This window comes from Mesoplodon mirus (assembly GCF_964341445.2).
Source record: "Mesoplodon mirus genome assembly, chromosome: 3".
NCBI classification, from domain to species: Eukaryota; Metazoa; Chordata; class Mammalia; order Artiodactyla; family Ziphiidae; genus Mesoplodon; species Mesoplodon mirus.
This window is the reverse complement of record NC_138978.1, coordinates 87,014,083-87,035,194: the sequence shown is the minus strand read 5'-3', so window position 1 is coordinate 87,035,194 and position 21,112 is coordinate 87,014,083. Positions and strand designations below refer to the sequence as shown.

Here is a 21,112-nt window from a genome sequence, read left to right as displayed (position 1 = left end):
TTTGATTAGAAAATTTAGTCCATTTACATTTAAAGTCTTTATTGATAGGTTGGACTTATTATTATTGTTATTTTATTGCTTTCTGATGTTTCGTAGTTCTGTTGCTCCTTTCTTCTCCTCTTGCTCTTTTCCTTTGTGATTTGATGATTTTCTGTAGTGGTATGTTCTTACTCTTTTCTATTTATCTTTGTGTATCAACTGTAGAGTTTTGCTTTGTAGTTACCTTGAGACTCGCATAAAAATATCTTACAGTTTTAACAGTCTCTTTTGAGCTGATAAAACTAACTTTGAATGCGTACAAAAGCTCTACAATTTTACATTCACTTTCTCACATTTTATGTTTTTAATGTCACAATTTATGTCTTTTAATATTGTGTCTCCATTAATAAATTATTATTGATACAGTACTTTTGTCTTTTAACATTTATACTACAGTTATAAGTGATTAACTACCACCATTACAATATTAGAGTATTCTGAATGCAACTATATATCAATCTTTATCAGTGAGTTTTGTACTTTTATATGTTTTCCTGTTACTAATTAGCATCCTTTCATTTTAGCTTGAAAGAACTTCCTTTAGCATTTCTTGTAAAGCTGGTCTAGTGATGAACACCTTCAGTTTTTGTTTGTCTAGAAAACTCTTTATTTTTCCTACAATTCTGAAGGACAGCTTTGCCAGGTAAAATATTCTTGGTTGGCAGTTTTTTCTTTCAGCACACAGAATATATCATTCCACAATGTAGTCTACAAGGTTTTTGCTGAAATATTCACTGAATCTTATGGGAATTCCTTTGTATGTAGCAAGTTGCTTTTCTCTTGCTGCTTTTAAGGTTCTCTCTTTGTCTTTAACTTCTGGCAATTTAATTACTATGAGTTTCAGTGTGGGTCTCTTGAGATTCACCTTCTTTAGTAATTTCTGGGATTTTTGGATCTGGATGTCTGTTTCTTTCCCCAGACTAGGATAGTTTTCAGCCATTATTTCTTTAAATAAGCTTTCTTCCCCTTTATCTCTTTTTCTTCTGGAACCCTTATAATGTGTATATTGGCCCACTTGATGGTGTCCCATAAGTTCCTTAAGCTGATTTCACTCTTTCTCACTCTTTTTTTTTTCGTTTTGCTCCCATGATTGCATTAATTCCACTGCCTGTCTTCAAGTTCACTGATCCTTTCTTTCAGTTGATCTGTCTTCTATTGAAACCTTCTATTGAAATTTTCAGTTCAGTTATTATATTCATTAGCTCTATGATTTCTGATTGGTACTTTTAAATTAATTTTTATTTTTTCTGTGTTGGGTCTTCATTTCTGTGCGAGGGCTTTCTCTAGTTGTGGCAAGTGGAGGCCACTCTTCATTGCAGTGTGTGGGCCTCTCACTATCACGGCCTCTCGTTGCGGAGCACAAGCTCCAGACGTGCAGGCTCAGTAGTCGTGGCACACAGGCTTAGTTGCTCCGCGGCATGTGGGATCCTCCCAGACCAGGGCTCGAACCCATGTCCCCTGCATTAGCAGGCAGATTCTCAACCACTGCACCACCAGGGAAGCCCTGTTTGGTACTTTTTAATATTTTATATGACTTTGTTGGAATTCTCACTTTACTCATTCATTGCTTTCCTGACCTTGATGGGCATCTTTATGTGTTATTTTGAACTATCAGGTAAATCACTTGTCTCTGTTTCATTAAATTCAGTTTCTGGAGTTTATTTATTTATTTATTTTTAAAACATATTCCCCTGTTTCTTCATTTTTCTTGACTTTCTGTTTTGGTCTCTGAACGTTAGATAAAACAGGTACCTCCCCAGTCTTGAGAGACTGGTCTGGTATAAGAGATGAGCCTTGTCAGTCAACCTGGCCTGGGATCCTAGTTACCTGTCAAATCTTTGTGATTGTCCAAGCCTCTGCCTTTGTTCTTAGTGGCTCACAGAAGTTAAGGGTGTGCCAAGATCCATCAGTGTCCCAAAGGGGAGGATTGCAGTCAGTCAGCACCTAGATGCAGGTTGATTAGAAGCTAGAACCTCAGGCAGCAGCTGAGAAAGTATGCAATTAAATTCCTTTCAGGGAGAAACTGAAGATGGGTATTTTTACTTGCCCCCTCTGCACTGAGCCTGGATGTATACCTGTGGGGGTAGTGGGATGTTCCTGTGCCCATTTAAAAGATGCTTATTTTCTTTGCTTGTAAATGAAAGCCCTTTTGGCTTCTAGAACTGGGTGTTCTGAGAGCCCATCCCTCAAGCAGGAGCCTTAAAAATTGGGGCACTAGATGTGTGGTCCAAACCCTCTGCTCCTCAGGGAGGATCTGGGAGTTGGGGGTTTCTTCCCAATTGTATGGTGATGTGCCAGGAGTGAGATTTATGGCAAGAGTTTCTCAGCCTTTCCCACCCATTTTGATGTAGGTATTTTCTCATTCATCTGTTGTAAAGGAATCATTCAGCTAGTTTGGGGATTTCTCTCAGAGGGAATTGCTCCACATGTAGCTGTTTGTTCAGTGGATCCATGGGAGGATGGATGTTCAGGAGCTTCCTATGTTGCTATCTCAGTCCTTCCCTCTATATCTGTTAATTCCTTTCTTATGATAAAATAGCAAGTATTAAGCATCATCATTACATATTGTCAAAGTCTATATTAACTTAATTTTTAAATTAAGAGTAACCGATTTTTAAAATTCTGAAATATTTAACTCCTTAATGTTATTCTCAGCGGCAAAATTTAGAAGTATTTTCAAAGAATTCCCATATTTCAACTATATACAGTCCAAAGCCTTTGATGATGTAAGTATTTTGTTTAATTATTTACTTATCTGCCTTTTCTTATTAGATTGTGTGCTCTCTAAGGGCAAAGACTAGATCACATTCATCTTTTTGTCTTCAGTGCTACACTCAGTGACTGGTACATTATAGGAGCTCAAAAAATGTTTGTTAAATGAATGCATGTAATTTTCATAGGTGGGTTGTTTATATTTATTAGATTTATAACAATTTTTATGGAAGCTAAAGAAATTATTTTCTTCTAGGTCTATCTAGCATATTACTTTGACCAAACAAGATGATAAATTATTAATAGTTTTATTTTTTGAGGGTGATGGACTTAGAGCCAGCTTATAATTTTAATAAGTTTAGAGGTAAAGATGTTTGAACTATTATTCCATAGAGTCTTCTTAAAGCATATTTTCTAACAAATTGAGAATTGAAAATTTTTGTATATTCCATGGTTGATTAAATTTTATTTTTTAGCTTCTTTATACAGATAGGAATTTTGTGATTTGTGCTCCAACTGGTTCGGGGAAAACTGTATTGTTTGAGCTAGCTATAACAAGATTGTTAATGGAAGTACCATTGCCATGGTTGAACGTTAAAATTGTTTACAGTAAGTATTTATATATTGAAAGAGTGATAATTAATTATAATAATGATAAACCATTGAGGTAAAAGTAAGAAATAAGTTCAAATTCAAGACATAAGAATTATATTTGGTTTTCCATACTTTTTAAACAAAGACATGTCACATTTGGTCTTATCTGTTAACATTAAATTCAAAACACATTTTCCCAGATTTATAAATAAAACTAGTATTGGAATTGAGAATTTGGCCTTTACATGTTTATTTTTAAAAGGACAGGGAAGATGAACAAATAGAATCAAACATTTTGTAATTTGAGAAATTTCCATAGGAACCTCTATTCTCTTTTTTTAGGTATATATTAAAATTTTCTTCATCAAAGTAATTTATACACATGGTTAAAAAAATCAGTGATCACAAAGGGCGATAATTTCTGCCCTACCTTTCTTCATTCTTAGTTACAATTTTCTGAGCAATCACTTCTTTTTCTATTTTTAGTTCTGTTTGGTGATTACTTTTATAGTTCTAAATAATATGTTTATATTGTTAACTTTTAATTTATAAATACTAGGCAGCACCTAGATGTGTGCTAACTTTATTAACTACTTGTGAAAATAATTTTTAAATTGCACTGATATTTAAAATAGATATCTTATATTGTTGTAGTGGCACCAATAAAAGCCCTGTGTAGTCAGCGTTTTGATGATTGGAAAGAAAAATTTGGACCAATAGGATTGAACTGTAAAGAACTCACTGGAGATACAGTAATGGATGACCTATTTGAGATTCAGCAAGCCCATATTATTATGACAACTCCAGTAGGTGTTGCTTATATTTTATTATTTCCTTGGTTTATTAGCAAATATGTCTTTCTCTTCACCATGGAAAAAAGTTAAAAGAAAATACAAAGTAGAAGACTATATTTGCAATGTGAAGCAAACAAACAATACGTACTAGTATTCAGGGTACATATGGAATACTAACAAATCAATTAGGTAAAAGACAAACAACCAAATGGAGTAAATAGGCAAAAGATATGAATAGGCAGTTTGTTATTGTGGATGATTTGTAATCATACTTATTGCTTGTATTCTTTATCCAAATGTTATGTATTGTAGCAGGAGGACCTTGGTAGAGCTTAGAAAGGGTAATTAGACTATACTTTTGAATATTTTTGATTAAACTTAAAAAATAAATGGGGGTTCAATTTTTTAAACACATGATTATCAAAATTCTTTAAAATTTTAAAAATCTTTAAGTATCTTTTGGGATACTTTTAAGACATCAACTAAAATATTGCCCATCATTTGTAACAAGTCATGTTAAAAATTTTATCAACATCTTAATAATACTTATTATAATTCCTTATCATGTTAAACCACTTGCATTTTTTCTCTAGGAAAAATGGGATAGCATGACTAGAAAATGGAGAGACAACTCTTTGGTCCAACTGGTTCGATTGTTTCTCATTGATGAGGTAGTGAACACATTATTCACTTTCAGAGATAAACATGAAGAGATGATTTGAATGGATATAAAGAAACAAGACATTTTCAACCAAACTCTATGTTTGCTTTATCCCTTCAAGTGGAAAATGCTTATTTTTTTAAGGAAGAGTGTTTAATATTGTTTTACATTTTAATTGACTAGATAGATTTTAATTTTTATAGCTAATGAGTCTTAATTTTTTTCTCAGATACACATTGTAAAAGATGAAAATCGTGGACCAACTCTTGAAGTTGTAGTCAGCAGAATGAAAACTGTACAGTTTTTATCTCATGCTGTAGAAAATACCAGCAGTATTATTCCAATGAGATTTGTAGCTGTATCTGCAACAATTCCAAATGCTGAGGATGTAAGTTAGAATTTTAGTCTATCAGATTTTTTATGACTTAGTGAAATATTTAATCTTAGAGAAAAGTGAGGTGTTTTTTGTTTTTCTCTAAATCACCTAACCAATTTAATAGGAAAGTTATATCGTGAAAAGTTATGGTTAGATCTCATAGGTATGACAGCATTAAGGCCATAAAATTTGGCTGATTGGGTTTAATAAAATATGTTTGGTGCAAGTCTATTGTTTAATAGTATCTAAAAGTCATACTTTCATGGGTTTTAGACACTTCATAATATGAGGTGTTATGTTACCCCCAATTCTATGTGCCTGGAATTGTGGTAAGCACTAATGATAGATGCAAAAGTGAAAACATATAGACCCTGCTCTTGAAGAGGATCTCATGGTTAATAGGGTACATGAACATGTAAAGAAATAATTGTACAATATTATACTTTCTATAACAAACACATGTCCTAATTTTCTTCTTCAGTTTTTTGGCAAACTTGAAAAGTAGTACAATTTCACTCTGCTTTCTTACTCCTATTTACTTCTCAGCCTACTGTAATATGACTTTTCCCCCAGCTAATTCTTAGAAATTGTTTCCACAAAAGCTGCTGTACAGTATTCTCTAATCCAATGTAAAATTTTGCCTTTATCTTTAGTTTAGCACAGTTAATCCTTTTTGTTCTTAAAATGACAGCTTGTTTTGTTTATATTCAAGAATAATAGAGAAAATTTTAAAGTATGTGTAAATTTTAAAAAACCCAGCATTTGTCCTTCTAGATGTATTGATGGAATCATAATATACATACACTTTTATGACTTGCATGTTACCTACAAATGTTTCCATGTTATTAAATACTCTTTTAATACATTTTTTGTGGTTTTATTGTAATTTATTTATTACCTTAATGGTGGAAGATTGTTTCCATTTTTTGCTATTGTAAATAGTGTTGAAATTATATCTAAGAAAACATCACAATTATTTCCTTAGGATGGTCTGCTAAAGTAGAATAACTGAGTCAAAGGGTATATAAAACCTTAAGAACACAGTGCTTTCAATAAATGTTATATTCATTTATACCTCTACCATCAGCCATTTCTCTGTATTCTAACGCTGGATAGTATAATAATGAAATTATTATTGTTATTACTACTTTTAAATAGTTCTCAAATTTGTTATTTGAAATGGTACCTTATTTTAAAATGTTGTACTGCATTTATTACTACTGAAGTAAATATTTTTAATATATTTGTCAACTATTTTAAGTTCTTTTTTTGCAACCTGCAAGGTCATAGACTTAACCCTTTTTTCACATTCGGATACTAAACTTTGCTTGTTGATTTGTAAGCAGTTACAAAATATCAATACTCTGTAATTCTTGAAACTCTCTTCCCCTTTGTGATAATCACTACTTCTGTGAATGCTATCTCTCTGTCTCTTTCTACAAGTCCTCTACCTCAGTTTTCCCCTGAGTTAAGGCCTTCATCCTTTGCCTTCTGCTCCGCTCAAACTGTAAATTCTTGTTCTCATCCCTACCCATGAGAGCCTTGAAAATGTTTTAAGATTTCTTTCCTGTGCCATTAAAAACTCATTAATTTATCTTCCTGTCAAAGAAACAATCAGTTTCATAGCAGGGCACGGAAGCCTGATTACTAACCAGGCTATGTGAAGTTAAGGATTGCTCTCCACAGCTCCAGAAATTAACTAAGGATTCTAGCATTGAGTCTGAAATGTGCTTTTGGCACTGCCATCTCTCAGTGTTTATTTGTTCTTTGTTTAAAAAAGTTGTCAGCCTTTGCCAGTCTAAGCCAATCATTACTTTGCTACTCTTCAGCTAATATTTAGGATAACACAAAAGAAGTGTCAGCCATATCTGGGCATCGTTCTGAAAAATAGCAAAGAAGTTACAGTGCTAGTGAGAAATTTGACTTCTCTGTTGAAATTAATTTTAGTTTTACTTTAGACTCTTAGGAGGAAAATAAAACAAAATAATAATAATTAATTGGAAGTTTACCATGTTAAAAGTGGGTATAATCTTGAAACACTTATTGAAAATATTTACCAATATATCAATAGAACAGTGTCACTAAAATATGTAATGTTGAAAAAGACCACTTGACTAAATATTTTTAAACTTGATTTTAAAGTGAACTATAATTGGGCATTTTAGCCATAAAACTTTACTAGGAAAAAATTTAATGTGTATGTTTCTGTCATTTAAAGATTGCAGAATGGCTTTCAGATGGTGAAAGATCTGCTGTATGTCTGAAAATGGATGAAAGACATAGACCAGTGAAACTTGAGAAAGTGGTCCTTGGATTTCCCTGCAGTAATAACCAAACCGAATTTAAGTTTGATTTAACCCTCAACTACAAAATTGCCAGTGTTATACAAACGTACTCTGATCAGAAACCCACGCTTGTGGTATGGTTTGTTGGTTGCTTATTTTTTAGTGTAATGTTCAGTTTTTAATATGATTAATACAAAATGTATTCATTCATTTTTAGTTTTGTGCAACAAGGAAAGGTGTGCAACAGGCTGCTTCTGTTTTTGTGAAAGATGCGAAATTTGTTATGACTGTGGAACAGAAACAGAGGTATATTTTAAAATTTTTTCTTGGAGGTAGAAAGACTTTTAGGGATAACCTAGATGAGATGAGAAAACTGGATTGACCTTTTCAAGTTACTTGACCTCTCTAAGCCTCAGTTTCCTCATCTGTAAAATAAGAATAAAAGTAAGTTGGAAGATTAAGTAAGACAATGAATCTTGATGCAACTGTGATCCTGTCTTCTTTATTTCATAGCCAGATTTGAAATATTATTCATATTGCTGTCTTCAGTTTTTTACTCACTTTCAATCCAGTATCTGTTGTAATCTTTTACTAAAGCTGATCTTGTTAATTGATCTCTCAGGAGCTTCTAACACATTTGACCACTCCCACCTAATTTAAAAATTCCAGACTCTGTGTTTCCATGATCATTTCTACCCTGTTTCTTGCTACTTTGCTTTCTACTCATTCTCAGTCCCTTTTCACTTATAATACCTGATTCTTAAATGTTAACATTCTAGGGGTTCTATCCAAGGTTCATTCTTTCTAATGCCGCACTCCTAGGTATTTGAGTCTCATTATCACATGGTTCAAAGAATATATGTATACACGTATTTATATATGTCTGTGAAATTACAAATTTATAGCTCCAACACAGACCTCCATTCTGAGCTCCAGGTCTACCGTCCATCTGCCTGACATCTCCGATTGTATATCTGTGGGCATGTCAAACTCAGTATGTCCAAAAGAGAACCTTGGTTCTTTCTCTCAAATCAGTTCCTCCTCCAGTGTTCCCCATCCTGATTACTTATCATCTCCCTAGTTGCTCATGCAGAAACCTGTCACTGACATCTCCTTCACCTTCTTCCCCATAGGCAATCAATTACCAAGTCCTGTCTATTCTTACTTGTAAATATATCTCAAATATATCATTTTATCTTCATCAGCACTGCCACCTCCCCCATTCAAGTAATTATTAATTTCTTGCCTTTTATCTGATGACCACAAACACACTCTTATCCCACTTTAATCTGTTACATTCATAGCAGAGTGATTGTTTAAAATTACAAATCTAAACATGTCATTTTTCTGCCTAAATCACTTATAATAGTTTCTTGTCATTAGGCTAAAATCCTAAATACCTAATATCACCTGCAATACTCTGTATAATGTGTTCTGTGAATACACCAAACTGTTATCCTACACAGAGCTTTCCTGAATCATATTTTCTTTGCCCAGAATTGTTTTTTACCTCTTATTCATCCTTCAAGTCTCACCTTTAGTATCAGTTTCTTAAGAAGTTTTCCATGATTCTTAGTGTCCCTTTATTTGCTTTTACAGGCACCCTATATTTTTATCTCAAAAAACTTACTGTAATTATAATACATATGCTTTTGTTTAATTGTTATTTAATATCTGTTCTATTCCTTAGATTGTAAACATCTTGAGGAAAGAAGGACTCATGGTCATCTAATTTACCCCTCAATCTTAGCAAGACTCAGCAGAGTGCCAGCACATGCTTACTACTAACATTAGCTTATTATTAATAACAACTTTTGAAAATAAATAAATAAGTTTAGTGGTAGACCTTAAACCAAAATTGGATTAGATCATTACATGTGGATACGAGCAGATACTGATTTTTCTGACTAATTTTCTATGGGGGGGGGATGTACTTTTCTTCACTTTGGATCAGATCAGCTTTCCAATTACAGTCTACCCTGTGGCTACACCTCTGGTTACTTTTCAACCAAAGATGTGTACCAAACCTAGAGGATACCACTTTAGCTTTCTGACATTTGACTTTCTATCCACTAAAAGGGTGGATCTCTACTCATTTAGTGCATTAAAGAATTACATATGCAGCCACCTATCCATGCTGTATATACTATTTTCATAATTTTACTTCTGCTTTAAGGATTTAACTTGATCTCCTTAGTTACTGACATAAGATAGAAACTCTCTATGGTGCAGCTTTTGTTACAAACATCAGCAAAGCATGATTAAACAATAAGATACAGTAGAGAGCCAGAGAAAGAGAAACCGAAATAGAGCTTATAACCAAAAAAGTACATGAGGTCTAAGAGGTAGACAGAAAGGGAAAATGTGAAATTAATGCTATCAAGATAACAATAACATAGATTTCTTTCTACCTACCTCTTTGTTTTATACTCTAGAGAATATTTATCATATATCATGGTCAATCTGTTACTCAGGAACAATAAACAGTTGAATAGATTTTCATTTGTATGTTCGGCTTTTACTTCATTCCCTGAGAAAAGCATAAGTGAAAAGGAGCGGAATGCCATTTTGAGTTGCTGTAGACTAGGGGAAGAGACCGCTGCTTATGTCAATTCCCCTTTAACCAGTCACATTCTAGCAGCTCCCACAAGATTTCTTTTTGCCCATAAACCCCAGATTCTGTTACTAAGGTTTCTAAACTTGTCTAACATGCCCAACTTTTTGTGTACTCTGGTCTCTTTAGCTTTTTTAAAAATAATTTTTCTGTTGTATCATGCATTTAACTTAAAAAATATTTCTATATTTTGAAAAATTTTAGTTAACTTCAGGAAGTTAATTGGTAGTATTCTCATAGTGAAAATATTTCCTGAGCCTTTGGGGGTATTTTTCTCTCTTTTTTTTTTTGGTGATTTTATTTATAATTATTTATTTCCCTATTTTCCCCAGTTTTATTGAGATATAATTGACATATAGCACTGTATAAGTTTAGGGTGTACAGAATAAAGATTTGACTTACATATAGCATGAAATGATTACCACAGTAAGTTTAGTGCATATTCATCATCCATACATATAGATACAAAATTAAAGAAATAGAAATGTTTTTCACTTGTGATGAGAACTGTTAGGATTTACTTTTTTAACAACTTTTATATTTAACATGCAGCAGTGTTAATTATATTTATCATGTTGTACGTTATATCCCTAGTACCTATTTATCTTATAACTGGAAGTTTGTGCCTTTTGACTCCTTCATCCAGTTGCCCCTCCCCACCCCCAACCTCTCAACAAATCTAATCTCTTTTTCCATGAATTTGTTCGTTTTTGAAGTATAATTGACCTGCAACACTGTGTTAGTACCTATTACACAACACAGTGATTTAGTATTTCCATACATTTCAAAATGATCACCATGATAAGTCTAGTTACAGTCTGTCACTATGCAAGATATTACATAATTATTGACTATATTCCCACACTCTACATTTTGTACCCATGACTCATTTATTTCATAACTGGAAGTTTGTTCCTTTTAATGTCCCTCACCCATTTCTTTCCTCCACCCGCCTCTCTCCCCTCTGGCAACCACCTGTTTGTTTTCTGTATCTATGACTCTGTTTTTATTTTATGTTTGTTCATTTGTTTTTTAGATTCCACATGAGTGAAATCATATGGTATTTGTCTTTCTCTGTCTGACTTATTTCACTTATTTGTCTTTCTCTGTCTGACTTATCTCACTTAGCATAATACCCTGTAGGTTCATCCAATTGTCATAAATGGCAAGATTTCATTCTTTTTTATGGCTGAGTAATATTTTATACACACACACACACACACACACAAGTACCACATCTGCTTTATCCATTCATCTATTGTTGGACACTTAGGTTGCTTCCATATAATGGCTATTGTAAATAATGCTGCAATGAACATAGGGGTGTATATGTCTTTTTGAATTGGTGGTTTTGTTTTTGTTGGATAAATACCTAGGAGTGAAATTGCTGGATCATACGGTAGTTCTATTTTAAAATTTTTGTGGAATCTCCATATTGTTTTCCATAGTGGCTGCATTAATTTACATTCCCACCAATAGTGCATGAGGGTTTCCTTTTCTCCACATCCTCACCAACACTTATTTGTTATCTTTTTGATAATAGCCATTCTGACAGGTGTGAGGGTATATCTCATTGTGGTTTTGATTTCCATTTACCTGATGATTAGTGATGTTGAGTACCTTTTGTTCTGCTGTCCATTTGGATGTCATCTTTGAAAAAAATGTCTATTCAGGTCCTCTGCCCTTTTTAAAATTGGATTATTACAGTTTTTTTTTCTTAGTTATAAAATTAGGAACTTCTCAGTATGAAAGTTAGATATTCTCTGCTTCTTAAAGATGGTTTTCAGAAAATGATGTGAAAATATTTTGATATCTGTAATCTTCAAAATAATTAACTAATACACTAAGAGTTTTGATGTTAATGGGAATAACTCAATAATTTTGTGTTTTTTAAAATAGGTTACATAAGTGTGCATATTCCATAAGAGATTCAAAACTGAGAGGTAGGTTTAGAGATAATTTTTGAATAGTATTTTCAGCTTTAGATAAAAAGAGCCAATTACTGATGAAATATCAACAGTACATAACAGATGATATATTTCTTTTATAGATATCTTAATACGTGGTGTTGCTTATCATCATGCTGGTATGGAGCTGTCAGATAGAAAAGTAGTTGAAGGAGCTTTTACTGTTGGAGATCTACCAGTTCTCTGTAAGTAAAACATATTCTTGTGAATATTATAAGACCTTTTGGAAAAAGAAAAAGCTCAGGTATTCTGACTTATTTCTGCTTTTCTTCCAAGAATCTGAAATTATATAACTATCCATACATATATATGCTATAGTAAACTCTCTGGCAATTTTAGTTCTTTATCATCTTACTGAACATAGTGCAATTTGAAAAGTAAGAATTAGTAGCTTTTTGGTTTTAAGATATATTATTTTACATTGTAATGTTGTTTTCTTTTTCCTTTTTATTGTAAATTTCCTATATATGAGTTTTATTACATTTATAAGAATATATCTTTTATAAGAAAATGTTTACTTGAAGCAATAAAGTTATATGACTTAAAAATAATATTCCTTAATTTGATGCAGTTACTACCAGTACCTTAGCCATGGGAGTAAATTTGCCTGCTCACCTAGTAGTTATAAAATCTACAATGCATTATGCTGGAGGAATGTTTGAAGAGTACAGTGAAACAGATATTCTACAGATGATTGGTAGAGCTGGTCGACCTCAAGTAAGTGACAGTGTTTCACTTTTTGTAATTTATTTTAAAGACAAGATAAAAAGCAAAAAAAAAAAATTGTGTATTTTTTGTTAAACAAAAGATTAACATTTCACGTTTAGATTAGGTTTAAGCATAAATGTAACTAAGAAAATTTACTTTAATGGAGGAGTAGAAGTAAAACAAGTCTCACCAAAGGAGACATACTCCCTTCATTCCCTTTAAGCTCCCATTGGTTGATGAATGGTTGGGTTGTTAAATGGTTGGGTTTATTAATGTGTATGCTGTTAAAGGGTTTTTTTGGTTTTGAGTACTTTTTGTTTGTCTTTTATTCTGAATAGGGATGCTATTGGCATTTTGGATGGGACAGTTTTTCATTGTGTAGGGCTGTTATACACACCAGAACATGTACCGTCCCTGGATCCTAGCACAAAATGCCAATAGTGGTCCCAAGATATTGTGACAATTAAAAATCAGCCCATACACATTACAAAACATGGCCTAATCTGACAAATTCTTGAATAAAGAAGTCATTCATATAGGTACTAAGGGAAAATTTAGGAAGAATATCTTTTCAAAGAATATCAAAATATTGTGTCATACAAATTTATAATTATTATAGGATAAACTAGATTATATGTAAATTGCACCGAATCTTACAGCTTTTAACCAGTTACCTAAGTTTGTTTTGATTTTACTACTGCCAAAATTATGTTACATTGAAACCAAAGTGGTACTTTACATCTATACTCTTGGAAGGTTTTTAAGTCAAATTTTCAGTTAACATTCAAATTCAGAAACATTTTTAAGGCCTTTTTGACCTGTTGTTTAATATAAAATGAAAATCTTGAGTTATTGAAGAAGACTGGTATCAACATGTGCTTTTCTTTACTAAATTTCTCTTTTTTCTTTCTTTTTTTTTTTTTTCTTCCAGTTTGACACTACAGCTACTGCAGTTATTATGACTCGGTTAAGTACAAAAGAGAAGTATATTCAGATGCTAGCTTGTAGTGACACTGTAGAAAGCAGGTAATATGGAAAATATTCCTAAAAGATGTTAATATGTTAATGTTAATATAGGCTCTATTTTTCCTTTTAATATATTAGGGAATTTTCTAAGGCCATTTTCTTGAAACTTTTCAATAATCTAATTAGAAAGTTTGTGTACTTTTAAGAAATTTAATAGTTAAAAAAGAGACAGTGTAATATCTTTGTTCAGCAATGCTTCTTAGCATGCAGTTGCATGTATCCTTGTTATAAAAGGCCAAATTAGTAATGGGAGGAATGTAATTTGCACATCTTTTTACATCTTTAAAATTTGCATAATAGTAGGAGACAGGCAACCTGAGACCTTTTAGTAAAGTGTTTGATTATAATACTTTTGGGGAAAATAGCATGTAATCCACTCCCCACCCATTTTTTAAGCAATAATGTCTTCTAGATCCATGGAGTAGAGAGAAATCTATAATCATTTTAAAAGTTAAACTGACATTTTTTAGGTTTTGTCATATTTTTGAAAATTCAGTTAACTTTCATGAATTATTAAAGTAACAATATTATTCAATTATATTATTGAATTATTCAAATATTATTCTAAACAAGTAAGAGTTGTATGGCACTGAAATATATATTACTAATGAAAAGTTTTTTTTTCCATTAGTTTGCACAGACATCTTATTGAGCATTTAAATGCGGAGATAGTATTGCATACCATCACAGATGTGAATGTTGCTTTGGAATGGATACGATCAACCTTGCTTTATATCAGAGCCTTGAAAAATCCATCTCATTATGGTTTGTTACTTTGATTTTGAAGAGTAGTAATTTTATCAACTCAATTGGGCCTACTTTATACTAATAAGTCACAGAATAGATGATAGAAACTAATAGTTAGCAGAAGTAAAAACAATTATAACAAATACAGTTAGAGCAAGAGTAGAGAAACATGAGAAATCTTTATCTGTTTTACTTCTAGTCTTTTAATAAGGCTTGAAATCAACACCATTAAAAATAGATCTTTTAGAAAAATATTATCAATAAAAATTTTTAAAATGCCTAAAATTATTTAAAATAAGTTAAAGTCAAAAAGAAGTTTTGAATTTTGTCTGAACTGGTGTTCAAAGTATATAGTAATACTGTTGCTGCTGGAATTTTCTTCTAAAGCTAGCACACATATGGTTATGTTGCTTCTAGAGGGTTCTTTCATGTGGTACAGGTTAGAAAATAAAAATGCTTGGGATTGCAGAATATCAAATTAAAACCTGATGTGTTATAATACCATTCTAATACACACAGGTTCAAAACTTTCAGACCTCTAAGGAAAAAAAATACATGTAGTATTCCTGGTCACTGTTAAACAATAAAATGAACAAGAGATAGCCAATTGATATTGAAAGGATTTCACAACAGTGGTTATTTTCTATAGATGTTTAAGCCTTGCTTTAACTTTAAGCTACTTTTTTCTTCTATTTAAGATTGAGTTAGATTACTCTTTTCTAGTTAACTGGGGTATAAAGTGAGCCTATAAAGATGAATTCATCTCATTCTATTTTATTTTTAATAAATTGTCATAACTTACATAGGTTTTGCATCTGGATTGAGCAAAGATGGAATTGAATCAAAATTACAAGGTTAGATGCATTTCCTTCTAAAAAATTATATTCTATAAATTTTAATGAAAAAGTCTAGTTATTATGAAAGTAAAAAGGCTCTGGTAAAGTATTTTTTAAAGTAACCTTGTTTGCAGAAAAGAAAATATGGATTTCTTTTTCACAGGTAAATAAAGCACGTGTTGTTTTCTCTGTATTAATCTATTTATTAATTCTATCAGAATGTCTTCCTTTGTATAACATGCTAACTTGGTTTGTTTTTATTTTTAAAATGATCCTGGTCTTTGGAAATGTTGCCTATAGATACTCAACTCTTTATGTTCCTTTTCTAGTTTAATTTTAATTGAAAATATAAGCCAAGCTTGATTATGGGCTTCTTATCCTAATCTGTGCTAATGAAGTATTCCTATCAAACCTCAGTTTTGGTTTTCAGTTAATCACTCAGTATTTCATTACCTATCTTTTAAAATATCAAAAGATTGTTAAGCATTTATTAGGAGTAGAAATTGCTGTCTCTTCATTGTATTGAGACTGTCTTCCAGGAAAAGAAAATATGTTAGATCCCTAAAAATATTTAGCCAATTTTAATTTATTCTCTACTTGGATATACACATATGGCAAATAAAAATGCAGAGATAAGGATGAAGCAGTAAAATTGTCTTTCTTAAAGAATAAATATATTGTTAAAACATGCTGATTAGGGGCTTCCCTGGTGGCGCAGTGGTTGAGAGTCCGCCTACCAATGCAGGGGACATGGGTTCGTGCCCCAGTCCAGGAAGATCCCACATGCCGCACAGCGGCTAGGCCCATGAGCCATGGCCACTGAGCCTGCGCGTCCGGAGCCTGTGCTCCGCAACGGGAGAGGCCACAACAGTGAGAGACCCACGTACTGCAAAAAAAACAAAAAAAATGGTGATTAGCAATAGCTTATGTTCATGATGCAGCTGTTGAGAAACAGATCTATAATATAGTTGTATTATTCTTTATGTATTGACCAAATTTGTAATGGAGTTTTAAAAGCACATATTTTTTATCATAATGATCAAATACACAAAATGAGACAGACCAAGAAATATCTTGCTATATTCTGGTAACTGTAAAGATTTAACTTTTCGGGGCTTCCCTGGTGGCGCAGTGGTTGAGAGTCCACCTGCCGATGCAGGGGACACGGGTTCGTGCCCCGGTCTGGGAAGATCCCACATGCCGTGGAGCGGCTGGGCCCATGAGCAATGGCCACTGAGCCTGCGCGTCCGGAGCCTGTGCTCCGCAACGGGAGAGGCCACAACAGTGAGAGGCCCGCATACCACAAAAAAAAAAAAAAAAAAAAGATTTAACTTTTCTTAAATGTTCTTAACGTTCATATTTGTCTTATTTTCAGTTATTATAGGTGGCTAAGTTTTGCCTATAAAGAATAGCCAAATTTATTATATAACTGGATAGAATGTTTTGGTTTGCTTAGAGGTCTGCCTTAAATTTCTTAGGAAGGGTCTTTAGCATAGAATATGCTGTTTCCTAAATTTGGTTATACTTTCTTACTCAGTATCCTCCAGTAGCTCTCCCATCACTCTTAGAATAAAATGCAAACTTTCACCAGAACCCACAAAGTCCTATTTGGTATCCCCATGCCTATTTCTCTAACTTCATCTCTTGTTACTTTCTCCTCATTTATTCCACTCTGTCCAAATTGGCTATCTTGCTGTTCCTTAACCACATCAAGCTTGTTCACACTTCAGGTCCTTGCACTCTCTTTATTCCTGAAACACTTCTTGCATATTTTACATGGCCTGAACCTTCATTTCATTCAGGTCTTTGTTTACATATCAACTCCTCAGAGAGACCTTCCTGGACTACCTTATTTAAATCCACATTTACAGAGACAAAGGAAAAACAATTTCCATACTGTTACTGCTGTTTTCCTGCTCTTGGAAAAGGTGATGTGTTTTTGTTGAAAATTAGGATGACTACATCCTTACTTTAATCAGAAATTATAAGCTGTGTATCTGAAATACACATGAGCTTAATTAAATAAAAGCTTAAAAAACTCTGTTATTCTTTAGTTACTTTCTCAGCTTTATTTTCCTTCATAATACCTTTCTTTTTAAAAAGTTTTTATTTTATATTGGAGTATAGTTGAGTAACAATGTTGTGTTAGTTTCAGGCGTACAGCACAGTGGTTCAGTTATACATATACATGTATCTATTATTTTTCAAATTCTTTTCCCATTTAGGTTATTATAGAATATTGAGCAAAGTTCCTTGTGCTATACAGTAGGTCCTTGCTGGTTATCTGTTTTAAATATAGTGGTGTGTACATGTCAATCCCAATCTCTCCCTCCTTTGTAATACTTTTCAATACCTGAAATTATATTATTTATTTGTTATTGATTGCTTTCTTCAGTAAAATATAAGTTTTATAGAGGAAGAACCTTGCCTTGTTCACTACTATAAACTTTAAGCTTAGAATAGTGCTCAGCATATAATAAGCATTTTTGTTTGATTAACTTACTGAATATTAATTTTTTTGAAGTTGAAACTTGAGAGCATTGGCTTTTTTTTAAAGTGTAGTCGATTTACAATGTCGTGTTAGTTTCAGGTGTACAGTATAGTGATTCAGTTTTATATATATGTATATATTTTTTCAGATTCTTTTCCCTTATAGATTATTACAAAATATTGAGTATAGTTTCCTGTGCTTATACAGCAGGTCCTTGTTGGTTATCTATTTTATATATAGTAGTGTGTACATGTTAATCCCAACCTCCTAATTTATCCCTCCCCCTCTTTCCCCTTTGGTAACCACAAGTTTGTTTTCTATGTCTGTGAGTCTCTTCCTGTTTTGTAAATAAGTTCATTTGTATTATTTTTTTTTTTTAGATTCTACATATAAGTGATATCGTGATATTTGTCTTTCTCTGTCTTGCTTACTTCACTTAGTATGATAATCTCTGGGTCCATCCATCCATCCATCCATGTTGCCACAAATAGCATTATTTCATTCTTTTTTATGTCTGAGTAATATTCTATTATGTGTGTATATATATATATATATATATATATATATATATATATATATATATCACATCTTCTTTATCCACTCATCTGTTGATGGACATTTAGGTTGCTTCCATGTCTTGACTATTGTAAATAGTGCTGCAATGAACATTGGGGTGCATGTATCTTTTCAAATTTTAGTTTTCTCTGGATATATGCCCAGGAGTGGGATGGCAGGATCATATGCTAACTCTATTTTTAGTTTTTTAAAGAACCTCCATACTGTTCTCCTTAGTGGCTGTACCAATTTACATTCCCACCAACAGTGTAGGAAGGTTCCTTTTTCTCCACACCCTCTCCAGCATTTATCATGTGTAGACTTTTGTTGATGGCCACTGAATGTTAATTTAATAGGGGGTAATTAAGAAAATTAGCAGACTTCAAAAGCCTTACTTAACCAAATACTTAAAACTATCAAGCTGCCTTAGCAATGTTGCTTAAACTAAAGTATTTTTCAAAGAATCCTGCTTTCTAAAGGCTATGTTTTTGTGAATGGCTCTTCTATGTAACATTGAATAGGTTGTGGTATTCCCACTCTCTGCTGTTAACTGCCTCCAATCTCCTAGGCTTTTTTTTTTTTTAACATCTTTATTGGAGTATAATTGCTTTACAATGATGTGTTAGTTTCTGCTGTATAACAAAGTGAATCAGTTATACATATACATATGTTCCCATATCTCTTCCCTCTTGTGTCTCCCTCCCTCCCACCCTCCCTATCCCACCCCTCTAGGTGGTCACAAAGCACCGAGCTGATCTCCCTGTGCTATGTGGCTGCTTCCCACTAGCTAGCTATTTTACGTTTGGTAGTGTATATATGTCCATGCCACTCTCTCACTTTGTCACAGCTTACCCTTCCCCCTCCCCATATCCTCAAGTCCATTCTCTAGTAGGTCTGTGTCTTTATAGCAGGGAACAGAGAGAACACTGAATGCAACAGGTTACTACAATTGCTCTGATCCCCATCAATCAGTGAGAGTGAACTTGCATTGCTTCCTATTTAGAGGTTCCTTCCAGGTGCAATAGTGTCATATTCAGAGATGCTGAAGTAAATACTAGAAACATCAGCTAAAATAGTCATAATGGTTACCTTAAGAGAGTGTGGCAAACGAGGAGGGGAAAGACTGGTGTTTTTTGAACAATTTCTGTAGAACTATTTGACTCTTTATACTTTGTGTGTATATATCTTAAAGCTTTTTTAAAAAGAAAAACTACTGCCATATTGGAAGTCAAATGGCAAAACAGTTATTTAGACCTGGAGCAAGTCACTTAGCTTCTCTATTCTTTAATTTCCTAACTGGTATATGAAATAATATTAATACCTGCCATGTTGTGTTTTGAGGATTAAATGAGATAGTACAAATATATCATTTTAAAAGCTCCAAGTTGTAAATGTTATCACTTGAGTGTTATTTTTATTATTTGTATTATCTTTACTGTTAGAAAAATGTTTCAGCATATTAGTCAGCTCTTTTGTTTAAATGAGTTTTTTTTTTTAACCACTTAAATAGGAAATACAGTTCTTCCCAGAACAATTACACAGAAATACACCTTCAGGATATTCTATAATAAATTCTATTTTGTGTTGCTTCTTTATTTTACTAAAGTAAAAAATGTGTTTTCTATAATTGAACAGAATTATGTTTGAAGAATCTGAATGATTTATCATCTCTGGACCTGATAAAGATGGATGAAGATGTTAATTTCAGACCAACTGGTAATTTTTCCATCATTGTTAGTAAATTTAACAATTGCTTACTTAAGGCTAAATTAAAAATTTTTTTCTACTAAAATTTAAATGATGGTAAAATTAAATTGTGGTTTCAGTTCTCAATAGGGTATCATCATTATTAGCATGATCAATTTATACGAGTCCTATTTCTGAAATTATAGAGCTTCTTTTGACAGGCATGGAATTTGTGTTTGCTAACTCTGGTGACTTTTAGCAGAGGATTAAAATGCTCAAATCTTTGGGTTGCTTCAGTCCTGTCATAACTCTTGTAGCTATCATTTTGTCAATTCTTAATTATTCAAACACTGCTTATCTGGATGGTTACTTAGGCTCCTTTTCTCTCTGTCTCTCTCTTTTTTTTAAATTTTTTTTTATTAGTTTCTGCTTTATAACAAAGCGAATCAGTCACACATATACATCTGTTCCCACATCCCTTCCCTCATGCATCTCCCTCCCTCCCACCCTCCTCATCCCACCCCTCCAGGCGGTCACAAAGCACCGAGCTGATCTCCCTGTGCTCTGCAGCTGCTTCCCACTATCTATCTACCTTATGTTTGGTAGTGTATATATGTCCATGCCTCACTTTCGCTTTGTCACAGCTTACCCTTCCCCCTCCCCATATCCTCAAGTTCATTCACAAGTAGGTCTGTGTTTTTATTCCCGTTTTACCCCTAGGTTCTTCATGACATTTTTTTTTAAATTCCATAAATATGTGTTAGCATACGGTATTTGTCTTTCTCTTTCTGACTTACTTCACTCTGTATGACAGACTCTAGGTCTATCCACCTCATTACAAATAGCTCAGTTTCATTTCTTTTTATGGCTGAGTAATATTCCATTGTATATATGTGCCACATCTTCTTTATTTATTCATCCGATAATGGACACTTAGGTTGTTTCCAGCTCCGGGCTATTGTGAATAGAGCTGCAATGAACATTTTGGTACATGTCTCTTTTTGAATTATGGTTTTCTCAG

General features: G+C 32.9%; 1 protein-coding gene across 1 annotated transcript in view; it reads left to right on the top strand.

Moving 5' to 3' along the window:
• The window catches only part of HFM1 (helicase for meiosis 1), a 133,357-nt gene that overhangs the window by 26,275 nt on the left and 85,970 nt on the right, over nucleotides 1-21,112 (top strand). Inside the window, exons 6-19 of the mRNA XM_082615146.1 lie at nucleotides 2,695-2,765; nucleotides 3,228-3,360; nucleotides 4,000-4,151; nucleotides 4,733-4,810; nucleotides 5,030-5,188; nucleotides 7,395-7,595; nucleotides 7,679-7,767; nucleotides 11,975-12,018; nucleotides 12,126-12,227; nucleotides 12,614-12,759; nucleotides 13,682-13,776; nucleotides 14,408-14,541; nucleotides 15,330-15,377; nucleotides 20,041-20,121. Coding sequence (XP_082471272.1) covers nucleotides 2,695-2,765; nucleotides 3,228-3,360; nucleotides 4,000-4,151; nucleotides 4,733-4,810; nucleotides 5,030-5,188; nucleotides 7,395-7,595; nucleotides 7,679-7,767; nucleotides 11,975-12,018; nucleotides 12,126-12,227; nucleotides 12,614-12,759; nucleotides 13,682-13,776; nucleotides 14,408-14,541; nucleotides 15,330-15,377; nucleotides 20,041-20,121 — 1,533 coding nt within the window. The remainder of the gene's footprint in view (nucleotides 1-2,694; nucleotides 2,766-3,227; nucleotides 3,361-3,999; nucleotides 4,152-4,732; nucleotides 4,811-5,029; nucleotides 5,189-7,394; nucleotides 7,596-7,678; nucleotides 7,768-11,974; nucleotides 12,019-12,125; nucleotides 12,228-12,613; nucleotides 12,760-13,681; nucleotides 13,777-14,407; nucleotides 14,542-15,329; nucleotides 15,378-20,040; nucleotides 20,122-21,112) is intronic.